Consider the following 17,543-nt stretch of genomic DNA (forward strand, 5'->3'; position numbering starts at 1 on the left):
GTGAGGCTGTGCAAAGTTAAGAAAACATAACTTACTGTTTTTTCTTTCCTAGTTTCCACCTGATCAGATTTTGCTATGCATGTTGCTTTTGTCTGTTCTTTTATTTTTTGGGTTGTTTCATCATCTCCCTTATGCAAACCCTGACTTTTGTCAGATGGTAAATCTTCCATCTTCGTCTGTGGTTGTTTCTCTTCTTGCACCGCCTTTGGAGCCACTCTGACTTGGAGCTTTTCTTCAGCAATTTGTGCCTGAGTTTTAAGTAAGTCATGTTTCTGTTTCTCCTGTAGAACTGATGTTTTTAGTTCTGGAGATAATTTTTTGTCTTCAGAGGCTGGCTTTTTGTCTTTGGCAGTTGGCTTTTTTTCTTCAAGATGTGGCTTTTTGTCTTCAGGTCTTGACTTTTTTTCTTCAGGGAGTGGTTTTTTTCCTTCAGGGAGTGGTTTTTTTCCTTCAGGGAGTAGCTTTTTTCCTTCAGGGAGTGGCTTTTTTTCATCAGGGAGTGGTTTTTTTCCTTCAGGGAGTGGCTTTTTTTCTTCAGGGAGTGGCTTTTTTTCTTCTGGGGCTGGAGTTTTGCATTTCTCTAGCTTACTCTCTTCCTGTTTTTGATCAGTGCTTGCTTTGGGGCGAATTGTTTCAATTGATGGTTCTTTTACTTTTTCAGCTTCTCTTTTTACTTCCTGTTCTTTCTTTTTGTCTTTTACTTGGGCAGCTATCACTTTTTTCTGAGATGGTTGCTCTGTAGGCGTAGGCATAGAAGATGCTACTGGTCCCAACTGTGAAGATGGCATTTTGCCCACATCTGCAAACTGTCCTGACATCGCTCTCTGGGTTTGGCAATTTAAACAAAGCCATTCTTGAATCTGCAAATAAAATAGCAATGAATAGAATAAATATAATGTATCTGTTTTGGTGCATTTACCAAGTTAAAATTTAGCATTTTTTTTTTTTCTTATATACAGAGTTGAGTTACTGGTTTTTTAAAATAAGGAAATAATGATTTATAAAAAGTTTACAAGAAATCTCTAGAGACTAGCAACTCACGGTCCTCACCATAAAAAAAAATAAAGAAAAGAAAAATTGTATTAAAGATGGACCCAGGGTAACACCCATTTTGGGGGAGAAAAGCATGCATTTGTTTCAAGTAAAATTGTTTTTAAGTTAGGTGCCTTCAAAATTAGTATTCCTATTAAAAATTTATTCAAACACTATTAGATTTAATAAGATTTTTATGTTTAACAACCAATTAATCAAAAGTTCTTTTAGAATTTAGCTTCTCTTTTTATCTCTTGACTTGTGTCAAATGTAGCTCTATCTACCAGGGTAGAGCTTTACACGTGTAAGTAGAATATTTAAGAATCATTGTGCAAATTCTGTGTCTGCTTTAGGATTAAGAAAATAATTTCAAGCTTCATTAAAATCACAGTTCCACATGCAGTTAGGCAAGGAGCACTCACAGGATCAAATTGTTGTTTGGTATCTTTTCCCCAGAGTTTTCTCATTTGCTGACTAAAACATTTCCTTATATCTCTGCTCCTCAACTTGTGAGTTGTGGACCACCTGAATCAAATCAACTGAGATGCTCCTGAAACATGTAAATTCCTAGGAGCACACCAAAATTATTTTATCAGAATCCCAGGGGTGGGTAAAGAGAAATCAGGCTTTTTGATAAACATTCAAATTAATCTTTCGCAAAAAAAAAAAAAAAAATTCCTTGCTGTTGATATGTTTATGATCTTTTGCAAACTAAAGACTAAAAGTTACTCTTTGTTAAGAATACATGATAAATCATCACATAGGACACAGTTTATGTTTAATAATATTGCAGAATTCTTCCCATATTGATGTATATTGACCTTTGTTTCTTATATTACAGCTATGATAAGAAATAAAGGTTGTACATGTAGCTTCTAATTGTTATCATTTAATGAGTATTCATTCTGCCAGGCACAGGGCTGGAGGGTCATGGAAATAATATTGCATTGATATTATGCATTATCTTTGGAAAAGTTCAATTTCAAAGAACTTTTCATACTGGCTCACACCTTCCAGTTGCTTAGCTTAAATTATTTAGAGACAAAAATCATGTATTGTTCTAGAATACTACCAGAGCTCTAAGTTTCATCCCTTACTTCAGCTTCCAATTTCTTTGGAGACATTAAAAATGTTGCTTAATATCTATGACCGTTTCACAATCTGTAAGCCATTAGAGCTCTTACTTGCTATCTAAAAGCATAAAGATAAAAGTCAATTATTTAACTTCAGTAAAATATTGCCTGTAAAACATTAGTATGCATTATGGGTTCATTTGTTTTTTGTGTGTATGGTCACCCAATACTAATATTCTTTTTAATCTCATGTCTAAGCTGCCCTGGAGTGAACTCTGGCTTCCCTCTATATAAAAGTCACAGGAAAGAAACTGATTTGATTCTTTATGTAAAATATTAAAAGCCCCAGCTCCTGTGTTGAACAGACCCTAGAGAAGGCAGTTCCATGATACCTATAGAAAATCGAGTTTAATCTGTACTATGGTTTTAAAACATTATTTGGCTGAGCCATATCTTAGGAATATTTTCATTCAGAGCTTGGCTTCTTTTTAAAACAAAAACACATTCAAACAGCTTCACCACTGTGCTGTTTTGTCACATGGATTCTAAAAATCAAATGCAGGTATTTCCTGAGCATTCCAGTAGGCCCATATCCTAAAGTAGGTAAGTTAAGTTAGAGTACCTTTAAAATACCAGGGAAACAGGTTTCAGTCCATTGGAAGTTCTTGTAACTAGAAAAATATGGTTATTTTAGCTGGATTTTACTGATAAATTTTTCTTGCGAAGTTGTAATCTCTTGCTACTTATAACATATGTCAGTGTTATGCAGTTATTATTAAAAGGAATATGTTTTGAGAATATAAAACGCAGTGATTATTTCAAGGTGGTATACTCGTTATTTTTATGTTGCTGTTGTCGTTAAGTTGATTCCGACCCCAGTTGGGTGGAGTAGAACCACACTGCATACGGTTTTCAAGGCTTTGACATTTGGAAGCAGATTGCCAAGGCTTTACCTTCAAGGTTCTTCTAGGTAGATTCGACTTGCCAACTTTTGGGTTAGTAATGCAGAGCTTAACCACTTGCACCAGCCAGAGACTACATTATTATTATTATGTTTATACCATTTGAAATTTAGATCATAGGATAAAAGGTATAATCTATTTAATCTATTATGTCACATAAAACGCTTCATTTTCCCAATTTAGAATAATGGGTGGTAAACCTACAAGCAGTGATGACCCCAACACATTGCTAAAGTCTGCAATGCAAAGAAAAGGCAATAATTTAAATCTAAGAGACAAAGAATCCTATCTGGAGATCCGTACTGGTTAGTTCAAATGTTTGGCTTAAATTCCCATCCATCTGTTGCACCTAACATTTTTGATTGTTGCTACTTTGCCATTATTTATTAAATTATTTTTTTATATGCTTAGTTACTTGGTTACATGATTGATTTTCAGTGTGAAAAAATAAAGCCAAAACTAATTCTTTTGTCTTTACGGTTTGAGGAACTGTCACCAAAATTAATTTTGAAACTGCTATTTTTAGTATGTCAAATAATGATAATTACATGACAATTCATTCATATACCTGTTCTGTATATACCTATTTTGTGTATATCTATTAAGCATATGTACCATTTGGAAAGTGTGTGTGCAAGGCTTATTCCATCAAGGAACTCACATTCAAGTAGAAGAAATAAGATATGTTTCAAAATAACAATAATATATAGTAAAAAAGTAAAGTCAAAGAGAAGAAGAGATATCATTTGGTAATTCAGAAGAGAGCTACAAGATTTTCCCTAAAAATAGACAAATTAAAAAATTAGGAATGCAAAACATATCCGTGTTTTGCCAATAAGATTTATGGTCATGATTTGACATAACAGAAACATGGACTGCTTTTTTTTTTTTTTTTTGGCAGTTAGTGAATGTGTAAAGTTAAGGACATCAGATTAAGGCTTATTCTATTTACACTGACAATCAATTCTTAAGCAAACTAGCAAAACCCTGTAAAAAGGCAACGAATAAAAAGATATATTCAGCTAAATAGATGGGATTGAAGTAATAAATGCGTTGCTTGCCTGTAAGGGGATAATTAATGGTAGATAAGGCTGACGAGGCAAGTTGAGATTCTCTCTTACGTAGCACTTTTTGCCAAATAAAGAAACTTAGACACTTTGTAAAATACATTGGGATTCAGTGAAAGTTTCTGTAAAAGAGAAAGATCTGCTATTTTAAGACTGGTCTAGCAGAGTATGGTTACCTATATTGGAAGAAATTAAACCTAGTGGCAGTAAGAAACTAAACTATTAGAGGAAATGGAAAGGATGTGATGGATTTAACAGAAACATCAAATGAATTCAGTATGGAACATAAGGAATTTGATAAACTGTAAGTCACACAGAGCATTTTTTAAACAGGCAAATCAAAATGCTGAATTGGTGGTCTCATATGTGTGTCTCCTCTCCTTTCTGCAGACATAGAACCAAGATTAGAATGTCGGCAAATTCAGCAAGGAGGGGAAGTTATAATAACAATAAGTAATTGACATGGGGGGGAAACCACAAACCTATATTCAGACTAAAATTTTTATATTTCCTTAAACAGGTAGATTTAATTTTTTTATTATTAAGAAGGAGGGCAAGAGTATTAGTAGGGGAAAAGACAGAGGCCAGAGTAAAATCAAAAGTGGAACTAAGAAAAGCAAAATAAGGCAAATGTTTGATGATAACTAAAAAGAGTAAAATGAATATTCACTAAAGTTCATTTTGGGCAATATGGGCCCAAATATATCATCAACTGCAAGCACAATTACTAGAAAAATTTGCTTCAAAAAACCAATTTTGGAAATCCTCTATGATCAGATAAGAAGATGTAAAAATCTGTGGGTCACAATTCGATCACATTCTTTACCAAAAATAATGCCAAAGATTTTGTATCACTGTATTCAGAAATGTCAATTAGAAAGTATTCTCGTTCCAAGTTCAAAAAAATGTGATAAGCACTCTTAGTTACTCAACAGCCACATCATTAATTACTTAACAATGTTTCAATTCCAGTAGCAATCTGGGAATATATTAAACAAGGATTCCTGAAGTTACATAAAAACTCAATGCATAACATATCACTACCATAACATGACTTTTACTAGATAAAAAGAATTGTCAGGTATAGTATTAACTCTTTCTATAAGACTTGCACTTCTGAATCCACGACTATGGATATTTTGCCTCCAAGGTTAACTATTAAGTGAGTTATGGTTTTACCCTTACAATATTTCCTTATAGTCAGTGAGATAATCAGAAAATAAATATATATGCAGGTCTTTAACAATTAAAGGTATTACTATTATATTGCTGAGTTTAGGACATAGAAAAATATAAAATATAGATGTTTACATAGGCTTTGAAAAACAAAAACATGTTAGTCATCATTATGGATGTTCTCAGGCCATTTCTGTTTGTTTTTCTGTGATTTTTAAATGTATTTTATGTACACTATTATACATATCTCCTAATGGTATAAAACATAAGTTTATTTTTTTATTATTAATAAATGTATTAAATAAACTCATAAAGCTTTCCATACTATGGACCAATCACATGTTTATTCAATGCTTTCACATTGATAACCAGCATACGTAACGTCTCCCCAAGTTGGAAAAATTCAGATAAACAAAGAGTACATAAAAAATAACTGCACGTTGATCAGAACATACCCCAATATATTCATTTGTCAGCTAGTACCCAACAACATGTTAATAAAATGAATACATTTAAAAAATTATATCATCAGGCTTGTTCAAAACAAAACAACCCTCTAAAAATCCATTAGTCTTACAAAGAGGAAATGAGGGCAATAAAAACCCAGAAAAGGGATGCTGCTGTTCTACTCAGCACTTTTCCATCAATAAGCAATTTGCTTTATATAACATTTCAGCTGTAACTATAGCAACAATACCATTAAGGAAAATCTCAGAACTTCAGGGCTGCCTATTTATTTTTCTAGGTATCTTTTGTGAAGCATGATGATAAGACCGGCAGCAGGTTGAAAGTTTGCCTTTAGATTAAAATGACAGAGAAGTGATGGTCACAAACCCTATGTGAACATGTATATTTATATCTGATAAATCTTGCAATAGCATTTCAACACAAATTTTCATTAAAAGACAGACTGGACTTATTTCGGAGCTCCTATGGTTTCCATTAACAGATGTACAAGCAGAGGCTCAGTAACCCCTTCTGAAAAGGAAAGCCAAGCAATGAAGGGGATTGATACGACAATACCACTGAGTTCCCTGCCTACTATGAGGCTTTTGCGTAAACATTAAAATTTGTATAGTTTTTTTTTTTTTTGGTATGTGTGGTTGTCTGCTTACCAGAGATATTTCCTTTTTAAGCAGAGTAATACTTACACTAATAATCTACTTAGAAATCACCATTTTACTCACTGACAGATCTAAAATCTGAGGAATAATGCTTCCTGTAACTTGTTATTTATATCAATGTCACTTACAATCTCAGCAGTTATGCTTTTGTATTTGCCTAAGGCCCATTCACTCTTACCATTCAATTCACATCCTGGCAAGCAGAATTTTTGCTTATAAAATTTCTAAATTTATTGCCTTTTTTTCATTTGCAAAAGGGAGAAGGATTGAATTCATAGGTGACACTCTCCTTTTTCAAGTTGTTTAGACTATACAATCAGGATATTAGAAATCTATGATCACTGGTGAGATTACTCTTTACAAGTAAACATAAGGATGTCTTTGTGCTTCCATTCTTACTTTGTCCCTCTTAACAATGAATAAATACAGGTGTTAGGTCCATTCCACATCGCACGCTTTTTCATAAGAATATGTAGCTTCCTTTGGATTTTTCTTCCTTTTACAGTCATGGAAACAAGAATAAATTATGTCTGAAATACATAACTGAATGATCAGTGCCCTGCATTTTCTTCATATGAAGCAATTATAAACATAAGAATTATACAGTAATATATTAGAACAACATCATATGATGAGAAAATACAAATAGTCAACTTCTAATATTAAGTTTCAGTGGAAATTTTTAATATAGAGTAGGAATCAATCAAGAAACCTGAAAGAATATTAGATTCTCTTTGAGTCTTATACTGGGATTATCATTCATAGGTCTAAATTGATCAGTGACTTTGTCCCTGTGATGGCTAAGATTGTGTGTCAACTTGGCTGGGGCGTGATTCTCGGTGTTTATATATAATCATCCCCATGAAGGGATCTGCTGTGAGTAGCCACTAGTTGAAAAGGAGTTTCCTTGGGCATGTGGTCTGCATCCAAATATAAGTGGACGTTCTGGCTTTTGCCCTCTCTGGATCCTACAGCTGCCTCCTGTTCATCTGACCTCCGGTTCTTGTGACTTGAGCTTATCTGCCGATCTTGGGGTTTGTTGATCTTCACAGCCTGTGAACAGGAGCCCTGCTCTCTGATCTGCTGATCTTGGGTTCACCAGCCCCTGTGGCTACATGAATCAGGAGAAGCCTCTATCCTGAGCCACAGACTGGGGACGTTCCAGCCTCTACAATCCCGGGAGCTGTTTCCTTGATATAAATCTCTCTATATAATTATATAAATATAAATATATTTTTATATATTTATATGCTTTACTGGTTTTGCTTCTCTAGAGAACCCAGTCTAAGACAGTCTCTATCATCTTTTCTTTTTTGCATATATTTATTTCTGAAAGACTCCTACACTCCCATGTACCCAAATAATGTCTCTTCTTCATTCATTTGAAACTTATAATGTAGGTTCATACACAATGTAAGGCACATTAACAAACATTTACATAAACATATTACATAAATAGGCAAATTCCAACCAGAATCATTTAAATTATAATTAGGATTAACAACTATATGCGATTATGTAATAAATGTGTTGCTGCTGGTGGATTCGGACTGCCGACCTTTTGGTTACCAGCCATTACACACTTAACCACTGCACCACCGGGGCTCCCTGACTATGTAATATTATGTTTGATATTCTTTTTTCCTTTTTTTACCAAACCATGATCATTTTTTCTGGTCACTTTGTCATCAGTATCCAGCTTCTTGGATTATTTGCTCAGCATACAGATAGAATAGGTATGGTGAAAGGATACAACCCTGATGCACACCTTACCTGACTTTAAATAATGCAGTATCCTCTTGTTCTGTTCAAACAACTGCCTCATGATCCATGAACAGATTCCTCATGAGCACAATTAAGTGTTCGGTAATTCCCATTCTCCACAATGTTATATGGAAACCCTGGCAGTGTAGTGGTTAAGAGCTATGGATGCTAACCAAAAGGCCGGCAGTTCGAATCCACCAAACACTCCTTGGAAACTCTGTGGGGCAGCTCTACTCTGTCCTACATGGTCACTATGAGTTGGAATCAACTCGATGGCAACAGGTTTCAACAACATGAAATATATATACATAATATATATGTATTCTTAAACTAAGAAGGTAATCTGAGCATTTGATGTTTTAAATAAATAATATTTGAATATTTATGCATTAATGCATTAATTAAAATACCTATTCATTAATACATTAACATATTTTTGACAGAACCCATTGAAGAAAATTATAAGCTTACTTCCTTTTACAAGTACCAAATGTGTGTGTGTGTGATTATATAATTATACAAATATATATTTATTTGTGTGGATAAGATGTAAATAGAGAAATGACTTCTCACTGGGAAACAACGATGCACTAAACTTATGGGTAATCATATATATACTGGGTTCACTTCTGTTAAACTGTTCTAAAAACACCCAGAGGAGAGGCTTATATGTGAATTCATGGTACTTCTATTTATGATTATGTGTTCTATTTTACTAAGTTCTAGACTGATGGTTATTCATGTATTACAACCAATTGTGTTAATAGTTGGTTATTTTATAAAAATTTTGTGAATGCAAACTCCTTTTTTTAATATAATCTGTTCTACTCATTCTGTTCTTTTAGAGTTGTATTTTGTTATATTCATATTGAAAGGCCCATGTATTGATTTTACCAAAACCAAAAAACCAAACCTGTTGCCATCGAGTTGATTCCAACTCATAGCCACCCCAAAAGACAGAGTAGAACTGCCCCATAGGGTTTCCAAGGACTGGCTGATGGATTCAAACTGCCAACATTTTGGTTAGCAATCATAGCTCACCACAGCTCTTAACTACTGCGCCACCAGGGCTCCATATATTGATATTAGATATGTGAATAATTATATCAAAACAAAAAAAAAAAACTTTTTTTTTTTTGGTCACTAGTCAGCATTATAAGCAATGAGTGATTGAATTATAAAACAAGATTATGACGATTTCATCACTGGGGAATATTATGTTTGTAAAGATTACAAAGTTATATACATTTGGAAGCTAGGTTATTGAAGCACATTGCAGCTGAATGAAATCTGCAGAAAATTTTACAAGATAAATAAAAATCAATCCCAACATTTAAATTTAAGCACCATTGTGTATACAATAGTCAAAAAATAATCTTACAGAGGAGGGAGTCTGAAATGTATAGGAGGGCTGACTGCTCTGCACCAGACAGTGTATATGATGGAAAACGGGTAAGAAGTGGTTGGAGAGATTGGCTAGATGTTAAGCAGCCCAGCAATGCAAGAGTACACAGTACAGTACTAGGAGCCCGGACTGCAGGAAAGAATCAGTGTGGTGAATTTGTGAAGTTCAGGCTTGGCCAGGCTCATCTACATTTCCCAGAATTCCCTTCTCTAAATGTTTTGCGTTACAGGATGCCACTACAGAAATTTTGTGCAAGATTTGAAAGACAGAAGCAAAACAGCAGTCATACTGTTTTTTATCCTCAGAAGGTTGGGCAGGGTCACCAGGTAATTTTGTAGCTCACATATGTTATTGCTTATTGCTTGTTGCCTTGGGACACAAGACAGGTATATAGCTGCTCCATTTTTCTCTGGATTCTCCTTCAGTTTCTTCACCACTTCAAGATTGGAGTCAATAAGGACAGACAGGAATTACGGTCCATCTTCATGGGGTGCAGATCACGGTCATGGGTTCCACCTTGTCCTTGCACTCCCTTACTTTGTATTAACCTTTCCTTCCTTTACCTGCCCTGGGGACTTCAACCTATAGCAGCAGATGTGAAGACAACAGCCTTTCAGAGGCTGCTCAACCAGCTTCCACAATTGCACAAGGTCAAATCCCTGTGACAAATCCTTTATTACATATATTCTATATCTCCTAGTGTATAAAAGTCTAAGTGACACAGTCATGCTGAGTCAACTGCTATTCAAGGGGTGATGATATTTTTTCCATTAATGTGACTGTGTGTTGAAAATAATTATAATGGACTATATCAAAACTGAATTTGCATGACAAAGAAAATATACTTTACTGGAATTCAGGAGAAATAAAGAGTCAATACAGTCAACCCTTGTCACCTGGACTCTCACTCTCACCATATCCTCAAACCTGCCCAGTGTTTTCTGGACAGTGAGGCTATGAGTCCTGGGATGGGTCAGGGGAGGAGGGGAGGGTCTTGTTAGAAGCACTCCTGGGAACTCCCAGTTTTTACACCTATGACTGTGAAGGCGGATTCTGAAGGGATGTTTCCAGGATTACATGGCCCTCTGATGCCCCTTCAATATGGGAGAGACAGAATTGGTACATGCAGGGAATGTCAGTTGGAACTACCCCTCCTGGAATGCTCATCTGAATCAGATGAAGTTTTTTGAGTCATAAAGTGGAATGATCAAATCTGTCATCTTGCAAAGAACATGACAAAGAAACATACCCTAAAAAATATTGACAGTACTTGCTGAGCCTTTAAGTGTATATAGTGCTCTTGGCTGAAAAACAGAAGTATAAAACAGAATTCTCATTTTTAACACATAACCGATTTCCATTTAGCATGTAACTTCCTCCCTAAAAGCTACCTGCATTTTAAAAGAGGTTCTTGAAGAGAACAAATTCACCCGAAGGAATGACATTGCGTTGCAAAGGTTACAAGCTTGCATATATGCCCAAGGCACCAGTAGAAGAGACTGAATAAGGGAATTGAAATTGCCAAAAAAAAAAAAAAAACCTGTCCTAATTTGAAAAGGAATCTGGTAACTCAAGGAAGGAGGAAGAATAGACTCTGGGGTAAGATAGGTTGGAACATGTTTAGCTTAAGAGGCTTATGTTTTATCTCATTTAATCTTCATAACAACCTCAGTAGAAAGTTTCTATAAATATGTTCATTATACATATAAAGAAACTGAGGCATAGAAACTAAAAAGTAATACCTGCCTGAATATCCAAAGCTAGTAAGTGACAGATTTTAGAGACAGACCAAAGTTGTAGATTTAGATCTAAAGACCCATGAAGATAGATGGTACTTAAAACCAGAGTTAGTGGACGGATTTCCCCAAGACGATGTACAGAAGAAGAGGACAGAGGGCAGGCTCCTGGAAATAGCTCAATTTAGACAAGCTGAGAAGCCAGCAAAGCATACAAGAAGATAGGAGGAAAGATAAATATTAGTAAACTCAAGTGAAGAAAGAGGAGATTTCAAGGAAGTGATAGGCAGCGTTGCCAAATGTTGCACTGAGATAAAATATATCTCAAAAACACGTGGCAGAACATGATGAACACAACATCAATTAATTACACATGTGAAGAATGGTGACATGGCAAATGTTTTGCCACACATATACTTACCGTAATAAAAAAAAAATATGGCAGACATGTCTCCTTTCACGATTGAACCAAGTATTCTGGTTATATATTTATATTTCTGAATATTTTTCTTGGATGTGCTCCTGTTTGCAATGATTGTTTTGATTTTCTAAAGTAGCTTGCCCAACTAAATATAACCAATTGTTTTCTCTGTGGTTAAATATATACCTATACCTCAAGCAAATTGCTTCATTTGTATGCGATGAGTATAAACAACTAAATATACAAACTGGATGAAACAGTAGAATGAAATTCAAATTTCATGTTAAAATATTGCTTTTAATGACATTTGATTTTGAAGCAGAAATTTAGTTGCAGTTATCACTTTCTTCCTTACAGAGTAACAAACTTTACGTAGACCAGTTATTTCAGAGTGATGCTCAATACACTTTTTTATATCTTCTTTCCCATTTTTAAAACAGAAGGAATGGTTAAGATACAAGTAAGCAACGAGAAGGCTATGGATGTTCTGTGTACTAATACATACATAGAAACAACAGGAGGAATGGAATCTAGTTTCTGCGTAAAAGTCAAGATGATCACACCACATCACTGCTAACAACAACTGAAGATGTTATCATCACCAACTGAATAGGACTACTTTAAACACAAGTATATTTTGGCAGCCAGTATGAAAATAAATTAGAAACAGAAAAACCGACATCTTGAGATTAAGCTGTATTCAGTTTCACTTGGCATTCTTTTCAGGCATAGCAATGAATATAATACATAAAATTTAGTTTTGTGAGAAAACTAATCTCAATACTAACAAGATATCAGGCCATTTCAAAGGTTTATTTTCTAACACCGTAATTTTCTTTCTCTTTCTATAGGTTACTTAATTTTATGGTGTACTTTTGAAAATATTAAGATTCTGTGGGACATATTTGTTTTAATTATTAACTCTTTCTAGTAGTTACTGTCTTGGACTGTTATAGATTTAATTCCCCTATGGTAATGTCAAAACTGTCCCTTCTCCTCAATTTATTTCAAATGTGGTGTGTGTGTATGTGTGTATGCGTGTGTGCACTCATGTGTATGTGCACAAACACATGCACATTTAATGTGGAGAGTAAGGAATGTGCATGTATACAAACAAATAAAAATAAGGTCATCATTGTGGCCAAAGGCCAATGTAAAGGGGGTTTGAGCATAACTCCAGAGACATTGTCCTTATTGTGGCAACCTTGAGAAAAAAAAGTATATCATTTACATGTTATAAAGCCCCAACCTATGGGTTCAAACCTGCTTGTTTTGTTTATTTGCTCTTCATAGCTTGCCCTCAAAACTCTTGTTCACTTAGCTACAATTAGCCTGATTTTCTGCTTTACCTGAGCATAACACAATACTTACTCTGGGTCCTCTATCACCAGGGAAACCTGTCTTTCACTAAGGCCTGGGCATGTTTCTTGTTACATCTGAATTTGTTGTCGGATCCTAGTTATTAGACTAGATATTATTTTAAATGATATAATTGTTTTTTTGATTTGGTTACTTGATAACTAGCCTGGAGTAGATAACAAGTATTGAGTTGGAAACATACAAAATCAAGCATGAAGCTAAGAATAGTTTCTGCTGGTAAAGCTGAAGGAGCACTATAGTTATTCTCTCTACTTTATCCCAGTCTATCATTTCTAAATCCAGAGTTTGTCCTATAATACCCTGCCGAAAATATTTCGTCAAACTAATGACAGTATGAAACTAGAAACGAATCCCCGAAGAGAGCTCCTACTGATCTGACACAGAAATAACCGTGTTACGGAAAATGTCCTCAATGAAGGTTGATGGTAGAGTGACAAAATCAATTCAATAAAAGCAATCATAAAGGCGTGGAGGTAGGGGCAGCCAAGATAATGGTGTCCAGGTAGGTGGCTCTCTGATGTTGTGTTTAAATCCTAGAGGAGATGGCAGACGCTCAAGAGGAATGAATGAACTGAGCATACTTCAAGCAAATCTCTATGGTATTTATTTTGGCCAACCTTTAGAAAAATATTGACCTGAGGCTAATTCAGGATTACACTCCGTGACAAGCACTTGGCGTGCAGATATTTCACGTGGCCAATTAATTCAGGAGCCATATGTTTAATATTTAGCTGAACCAGGGTTAGTACTGATATAATTTTGTGAATGTTGAATAGCTGAACAAGGGTATATGCTGAACAGAGAGGACTGTGCCTTTTTCTACTTTGTTTTTCTGTGGTGTCTATCACAGATTTATAAAATATTTTAAGTAAATATTTGATTAAAATTGTCAATGAATGTGACAATAAAGCAAAATGAATCCAAAGATGCATTTTTACTAAGCACTAAAATAAAAATACTAAAGACCCGATAAGGGGGGGAAAAAAAAGTGTTATCCTTCATTAAAAGAGTGAATAAAGGAAGAAAGTTGAGTCATTTTACTTATTAAAAAAACTCCTAATATGCCCAGATCAGTTATTTAAAAATCAATCTTCGTTTCAACAAAGTGCTTAAAAATTTAGAGATAATAATGCTGCTGTCTATCCTCTTGTATACTTTTTACATTTTTATATGTCTGAATAAAGGCTGTTACGAGAATAAGAGTATCCATTTAGTGTTATCTTTGAAAGAGAAATGGTATCAAAGAAATGCTTAGTAAAATTTCATCTAATTTTTCACATACTTTTAATATTATGGCTATCAATACATTATAATTCAGAATAAGTCATTTTGATGAAATAATTCTTAGAATTACTTAACAAAATAACATGCTTAATTAAGAAGGACGAAGGAGAAAAAAGCATTGTAAGAATTGCACAATGACTTTGAAACAATCACTAGAATCAGAAAAATACATTATCTTTTTTTTAAACCTGTCTTTTTTAAAAAAAAAAACTATAATTATAATACGCACCCCTTTGCAGATGGCCTCATTTATATATGATTTGTAACAACCTTCTTCTCAAATAGATTATAAAATATGCAACAAAATAAATTAGAAACACGTTATAATTAACAAGATAGGACATTTTAAAAAATAAATCTAAGGATACCAACATTTTAACTGTTTTATAAATAGCAGTATAGCAAAATGGTTAAAGGAACCCCTGGTGGTACAGTGGGTAAGAACTCGGCCGCTAATGGAAAGATCGGTGGTTCGAACCCATCAGCCGTTCTGTGGGAGAAAGATGTAAAGATGTAAAGGAAGATGAAAGATGTCTTTGCTTCTCTAAAGACTGCAGCCTTGGAAACCTTATGGGGCAGTTCTACTCTGTCCTATAGTGTTGCTATGAGCCAGGATCGATTCAGTGGCAGTGGGTTTTGGTTTTAAAGCAGTTAAGACTCTGGGATAGATAAGACAAAGTCAAGTCTTAATTTTTCTATGTACCTGTTATTTTACTTTTTAAAAATTAGTCATCCTCTTCAGTTTCTTTATCTCTGAAATGGAGATAACAGCGCCTATCCCATGAATTTTTATGGGATTAAATGAGGTAATGCATATGTAGTGTTTATCAAAACAACTGGTACATACATAATATGCTAGACATCAACAGGGTAACATTTATGTGTGCGCAGAAAAAAAAATAGTAAAGAATTTAGGATTCAGATATTTACCTTAAATGTGGATTTTAAGGCAAACGTAAGTATTTGACCATGTGGACATCTGGTTAGCCTAGTAATGTTTCAGCATTAGGTAGCAGCCTAAGAAAGTGCAATGTTAACTAGTGCTAAATTATGCAGCCAGATGTGTGTAGGTCCAACTTGATCGGAGGGCTTAAAAATATGCTAGAATTTTACAGGAGAAAAATCATAATTCAAAGATGTTTGCAGAAAAAGTGTTTTTCATCTAGTGAATTTGAATCAGTTTCAACTAACAATAAGCATGGGAGCTTTTATATATTTAAAAACGAGATAAAAAAATGGAAAATATTAATGACAGGTTGCTTCCCCTGTCCTTAGGTTTATAGATACGCCTGTTCTTCTTAGGTATCTTCTTAGATATTAAGAATGGGAGTTTCAGGGGGAACTAAAGTAAGATTAAGGTAAAATAATTAACATGTTACTCACTAAGGGTAGCTAAGATTGAGAGCAATTTTGAAAGACATAGAAATAACAGATATCATCAACTACCTAAAGATTAAATTTATCAGTTAACACCATTCTAAACAAAATGAACAGGTGATAGATACACTGTTTTATACACTTTTCTTCAACAATTTATACAACATTAGATTATCCTGGACTCGTATTTTATTTCTCCCTTTTGTTTATCAAAAGTTTTTAAATGTTATTTTTATTTATTAACAATTCTGAAAGAACAAGAATAAATAAAATGCATTTATACCATTTGGTATTTTATAGGCAGTAAATAAAAATTATTGAAAACTTGAAAAATACATACACTCATCATTTGTTACATTTTATTCCAGTCTCTTCGTCTATAGTTTCGCTGAGTCGGAATCGACTCGACGGCACTGGGCTTGGTTTTTGTTTTTTTCTTCGTCTATGTATACGTCAGAATCGACTTGACGGCACTGGGTTACTGGGTTATGTATATGTAAAGACTGAGACCATACAATACTTATACAATACTCTATCTGCCACCTACCTATTTATCTAGTCCTTGGGTGGCATAAACAGTTAAGCACTGGACACCAGCTGAAAGGTTGGCAGATCAAACCTACTCAGATGCACCTAGAAAGGCAGTTGGGGTGATCTGCCTCCAAAAGGTCACAGTATTGAAAAATCTAGGGGTCACAGTTCTCTGACACACATGGGGTTGCCATGAATTGGAATCAACTCAATGGCAACTAACGTCTATCTATTTGTCTGTGTCTGTCCGTCCACCCATCCATCCATTCATGTGGGGGAGTTATATATTCATTTGGTACATACACAGTTTTTCCTACCACTTCCACTTAACCTTATAACATAAGCATAAAAAAAACTTGATGGTATTTAGAAATTCTTCGCTTATATGATTGACAATATCAACATGGTATCCCAGTATGTGAACATGTTGCTGTTGCTGTTAGGTGCCGACGACTCGGTTCCGACTCATAGCAACCCTATGCACAACAGAACAAAACATTGCCCAGTCCTGCACCATCCTTACAATCATTGTTATGCTTGAGCTCATTGTTGCACCCACTGTGTCAATCCACCTTGTTGAGGGTTTTCCTCTTTTCCGCTGACCCTGTACTTTGCCAAGCATGACGTCCTTCTCCAGGGACTGATCCCTCCTGACAACATGTCCAAAGTATGTAAGATGCAGTCTCGCCATCCTTGCTTCTAAGGAACATTCTGGTTGTACTTCTAATTTGTTCATTCTTTTGGCAGTCCATGGTATACTCAATATTTTTCGCCAACGCCACAATTCAAAGACGTTAACTCTTCTCCGGTCTTCCTTATTCATTGTCCAGCTTTCGCATGCGTATGATGCGATTGAAGATACCATGGCTTGGGTCAGGCGCACCTTAGTCTTCAGGGTGACATCTTTGCTTTTCAACACTTTAAAGAAGTCCTTTGTAGCAGATTTACCCAAAGCAATATGCCGTTTGATTTCTTTACTGCTGCTTCCGAGACTGTTGATTGTGGATCGAAGTAAAATGAAATCCTTGACAACCTCAGTTTTTTTCTGTTTATCGTGATGTTGCTTATTGGTCCAGTTGTGAGGATTTTTTTTTTTTTATGTTGAGGTGTAATCCATACTGAAGGTCTTTGATCTTCTTTAGTAAGTGCTTCAAGTTCTCTTCACTTTCAGCAAGGAAGGTTGTGTCATCTGCATAACGCAGGTTGTTAAT

The 17,543-nt window shown here is 34.8% G+C and overlaps 1 protein-coding gene across 3 annotated transcripts in view; it reads right to left on the reverse strand.

Annotated features, from left to right (window-relative positions):
* Positions 1-17,543, reverse strand: part of PCLO (piccolo presynaptic cytomatrix protein) — a 427,248-nt gene that overhangs the window by 216,056 nt on the left and 193,649 nt on the right. For all 3 annotated transcript variants that reach the window (XM_049893053.1, XM_049893054.1, XM_049893055.1), the window contains exon 4: positions 36-860. In XM_049893053.1, coding sequence (XP_049749010.1) covers positions 36-860 — 825 coding nt within the window. The remainder of the gene's footprint in view (positions 1-35; positions 861-17,543) is intronic.

Source organism: Elephas maximus, chromosome 8 (genome assembly GCF_024166365.1).
Source record: "Elephas maximus indicus isolate mEleMax1 chromosome 8, mEleMax1 primary haplotype, whole genome shotgun sequence".
In the NCBI taxonomy this organism is placed as follows: domain Eukaryota; kingdom Metazoa; phylum Chordata; class Mammalia; order Proboscidea; family Elephantidae; genus Elephas; species Elephas maximus.